The sequence below is a fragment of the Macadamia integrifolia genome, chromosome 9, assembly GCF_013358625.1.
Source record: "Macadamia integrifolia cultivar HAES 741 chromosome 9, SCU_Mint_v3, whole genome shotgun sequence".
In the NCBI taxonomy this organism is placed as follows: Eukaryota; Viridiplantae; Streptophyta; class Magnoliopsida; order Proteales; family Proteaceae; genus Macadamia; species Macadamia integrifolia.
The window spans coordinates 14,311,432-14,316,360 of NC_056565.1; the positions used below are offsets into that span (position 1 = coordinate 14,311,432).

At 40.7% G+C, this 4,929-nt stretch overlaps 1 protein-coding gene across 1 annotated transcript; it reads left to right on the forward strand.

Annotated features, from left to right (window-relative positions):
- The first annotated feature begins 2,797 nt into the window (after window positions 1-2,797).
- Window positions 2,798-4,646, forward strand: LOC122089414 (caffeic acid 3-O-methyltransferase-like). Its single transcript, XM_042659121.1, has 2 exons — window positions 2,798-3,418; window positions 3,601-4,646. Exons 1-2 carry the CDS (start codon window positions 2,985-2,987, stop codon window positions 4,277-4,279), a joined length of 1,113 nt encoding a protein of 370 aa, XP_042515055.1. The 5' UTR covers window positions 2,798-2,984; the 3' UTR covers window positions 4,280-4,646.
- Window positions 4,647-4,929: the final 283 nt, after the last annotated feature.

Below are 4,929 nucleotides of genomic sequence, written 5' to 3' on the forward strand. Positions count from 1 at the left end.
CGTCTGTTGGACATGTTTGGCCCCTATGGATTAAATCAAATCCTAACTGAAGTTTTCGGTGAATGGTTTTATATGGATAAGCTGAGCATACCTCATGTGGAATCTATATATGTAAGCTTATACTTGATAGTGCCAGTTGGAACTTATTCGTACAGTTGGATAACTAGGAAATAGTCCTGAATGCTTCACTTGTAGTACACATTAAAAAATTATAAAAATGAAATACCAATAGGAGCACTAAATTCCAATATAAAAATTCAGGGTTAAATTTTGGGCCAGATTGAGTCGGGTCGAGCTCAGATTGACCTAGAGTTGGGGCTCATAATCCGTCTTCGGGGTCCAGCATGGTTTTAAGATACCGATACGATACCCTCCGATACGTATCTTAAATTTAACCGATCGATACGATACACACCGATACGATACATGAAATTTTTAAAATCCTTTCGTATCGATATATATCCTACAATACATACTGATACGCATCAATATACCACCAATACACATCGATACGATACGATATGCCTTGACATGACTATGAAAATTATAAAATTGAGGTAAAATGTACGTTTCGATATGTATTGATACATATCGGTGAGTATCGGTATGTATTGATCGGTACGTATTGGTATATATTGGCACATATCGGTGAGTATCGATATATATATCGATACATATTGGTGAGTATTGATACGTATCGGTGAGTATCAGTATGTACCGATACAGTGCGCTATGGTCATATAACGACCAAGATGGGTAATTTTTCAGAAACACGATTTTTTTAAGGGTTTTTGTTCCAAAGTTGCTGTCAGCCATATTTCTCTCTAACTAAAGTGAAAATCAAGGTTGAGAATAAGGATTTTACATTTATGGGACAACTACAAACCTTGAATTCTTAGTACGATACCCTCAATTTAGTGTTTATGCATAATACATGTTATCAATAGCTTTTTTTAACAAATTCTTTATGCAAAAGTGTTTAAAAAAATGTTTCCTATCCATTTATGTGTGTATCTTTAACATATCTTAGTGTATCTCCGATACGATACGATACTCTCTGATACGTATCTTAATTTTGGTCAACCGATACGGCAACCGATACCGATACTTTAATCCTTGCATGCAGGGCTTCAACACTTATGAAATTTTTTATTTTATAAAGATTAGGTGGTAATTTCACCCACCCTTATATTGGGGCACATGACTAGACATCATTCTTTTATACTTTAAATATATTGATATAGATAAACAACATTATCATCAGCAGTACGTAGTAACGTAACCACAATTAACAATAATAACAACAACAACCGTAGTTGTAGTTGAAGAAAACTAGGGAAAAGGGAAAATAAATCGATGAAAGAGACTTCCTCTAAATAGAATGCTTAAGTGATTTCGTGTGAAGATGAATAAAGAAGATATAGGGTCATTGTAATTGAGATGTGGAGTGGGAAGGGCGGAAGGCCCACAACCTATAAGGCCCGAATGTTAATCATTTGTTTATGGACATCTGCACCCCACCCATCCTACCAACCACATAATGAAACACCACCACAATTTTTATTTTTATTTTTATTTTTATTTTATTTTTAATGTGTGATGGAGCACCACCACCATTCCCACACTACCGCCACGACCTTTCTTTGACACATGGAGACAAACAGACCGTTCATGGGTGGATGAGATGATAGCCAAACTTCTCTTGCTTTATGGTATTATTTTTTAATTTTTTGGGGGAGAGGGACAGGGGTAGGGATGTCAATCGTTCGGGCAGGTCGGTCTTGATTGATTCTAGTTTGATAAATTTTAGGATGCATCGTGAATCTTTGTTTAGTTAAACGAGCTTAGTTAAGCTGGACATGATATGATTTATAATTGGACTATCATAAATGGGCTTTAACTCAGTCTTAGTCATGCTACAAACCTATTTATCTCTAAACGGGCTCTAAACGTACCTTCTTAACTTGTATGCAATAGTCGAAGAACTCGAGCTTATAAACTTATTCCATTAAAATCATAGTTCTATCCCAAACATATCCTACAAGCCCATCATTAATCCACCACCACAATTACATAAATTATATTTTTATAGTTTGATTTTCTATAGTTAAAGACACTTGAACTTTTGTTTTGCTCTTCAATTTTATTAGTGGCAAAATGAAAATTTTAAGTAGTATTAAAATGGTCGAGTTAAGTCGAGTTTAAAGGAGTCGATTCAGATCAAGCTCATAAATATGTTGGGCAAATTGAGTGTCCATCAGGCTAAGTAGCTGCACCATGTATGTGTTTATCAACGGATCAAATTTTTATTAATCGGATCAATTGAAATCAGAACATAAATGTATGATCGAGCCTAAAATTGACACCCCTAATCGAGGTTGTAGCATTTTAAATAGATGATAAGATTCTTATGTATAACATAAACAGCGATGGATCCTAGTTCTCCGATCTATCAATAATAGCCTTTCATTCTGGATGGCATCAATAGTCTTCCTTCTCTGTTCTGACCTTTCTATCGGGAGGCATACAATATGCATAGACTCCAAAATACAATGCGAGGTATTAAAGAAAAGTCTCCTCAAGGTGGGTGGACGGTGGGCCTCTCCACCAAAGAAAAGGAGAAAAGAAAAAAAACGGTGGGGTACTCCATTCAAGGGATCCCCATTCTAGTCCGCAATGACAGCGTGGTTGTTGAGAACAAGGGATTGAAGGTATTTTTTTGGTAAATGAAGGTAAAAATCAACATTAACAGGGACACAGATGCGATGCAACCTCTCTCTCTTTCATCTACATTTTAGTGACAATTGTAGAATTACAGAGGAAGCGAAGTTCACATTCTATATAAACCACGGAAACCCGGTTTCCCAAGCCAGCAGAAAGAAGAAGAAAAGCTGCTTCACCGGACGGAGGTGTAAAGGTGTGTCTGTCTTCAGTTTTTCGATTTCCAATTAATTCAGTAGCAAAAAAGCTAGCACAGCAACATCATGGGGTCAGTGGAAGAGCAGGTGGAGACGAGGCCGCCCAGCCAGGAAAAGCAACAGGAGGAGGAGGAAGCATGTTTGTATGCGATGCAATTGGCCAGCTTCTCGGTTCTCCCCATGGTCCTGAAATCCGCCATCGACCTCGACCTTCTGGAGATCATCGCCAAGGCCGGTGCTGGGGCACAGGTCTCTCCTTCGGAGATCGCCCTTCACTTGCCCACCCAAAACCCAGATGCTCCAGTGATGCTGGACCGAATCCTACGCCTCCTGGCCAGCTACTCTATCCTCACCTGCTCCCAGACCACCCTCGACGACGGCTCCATCCAGAGGCTCTACGGTCTCGCTCCTGTCTCTAAGTTCTTGGTCAAGAACCAAGATGGAGTGTCCATCGCTCCTTTAGTTCTCATGAATCAGGACAAGGTCCTCATGGAGAGCTGGTATGTACTAAGGACATCCACTACTTCCTCCTCTTTTAATATTATTGCTCTCTCTCTTAATTTCCCCTTTAATTTGCTTCCTGCCATTAATTAATTAGGGACCCTTCCCTTTCCTTTCCTTTCCTTCTCCACCCAACTCCTCCCCAAATGGATTATATGGGTTCCTTTTGGTATATATGTAGGTACTACCTGAAGGATGCGGTGCTGGAAGGTGGAATTCCTTTCAACAAGGCCCATGGGATGACATCATTCGATTATCACGGCACAGATCCCAGGTTCAATAAGGTGTTCAACAACGGAATGTCCAACCACTCCACCATCACCATGAAGAAGATCCTCGATACATACAAGGGATTCGAGGGCCTCACCTCCCTGGTAGACGTCGGCGGAGGAATCGGAGCTACGGTACACATGATCGTGTCCAAATACCCATCTCTCAGGGGAATCAACTTCGATTTACCCCACGTCATCGCAGAAGCCCCCTCCTACCCTGGCGTCGAACACGTCGGGGGTGACATGTTCGTCAGCATCCCCAAGGCCGACGCCGTATTCATGAAATGGATCTGCCATGACTGGAGCGACGATCACTGCTTGAAATTCCTCAGGAAATGCTACGAAGCTCTGCCCGACGACGGCAAGGTGATCGTAGTCGAGTGCATGCTTCCGTCCACCCCGGAGACCAGCCGCGCTGCGCAGAGCGTTATCCACATCGATTGCATCATGCTGGCTCACAACCCTGGTGGCAAAGAGAGGACCCAGAAAGAGTTCGAGGCCCTCGCCAAAGGTGCCGGCTTCCCTGGCTTCCGAGTTGCCTGCCCCGCTTATAGCACTTGGGTCATGGAATTCTTGAAGAAGCCCTGATCCATTTTCTCCCTTGGTTGTTGATTATAATCTGGTGATGGTGCTTGGTGCTTGGTGCTTGGTTCTTGGTCCTGGGATTTTGGATTACTTTTCGTTAAAGTCAGTTTTACAGTCTTTGCATTACTACCCATACTTTGTGTATTCTGTTTCCTTCCCTGTTCTCTCTCCCTCTGTTCTCTTCTATGGAATGGGCCTCCTTTGGGGTTGGCTTTATAGATGGATGGATCATGGATGGACAGTTTTACTTCTTACCCTCCTACACTCTTTTGTACTGTTTTATAAAAATATCGATTGCATTGTATATTTTTCTTACAGGCTTCGAGTTTACTCGGTCTCTGTAATAATATGAGAATTGAGGTTGAGGGGAGGGATGGTTGTTCCAGACAGTTTCTCATCCTAATCGGCATAATCTTAATCCATCCCTGTATTTAGTACTCAACTATTGCAACAAACTATAACAACAATACTGTCAATTCTTCACGTAGATAACTTCCAACCATAGTTATGAAATTTGGATTCTGGCATTATTCGGATTAATTTTTTTCATTAATTCAATGATTTGGTCAAAATATCGGTCAAAAATGTGTGGAGATAATAAAATTCGAGTTTGGATTTGAATTCTGGAATTATTCGTTTACAAAAATAAAAAG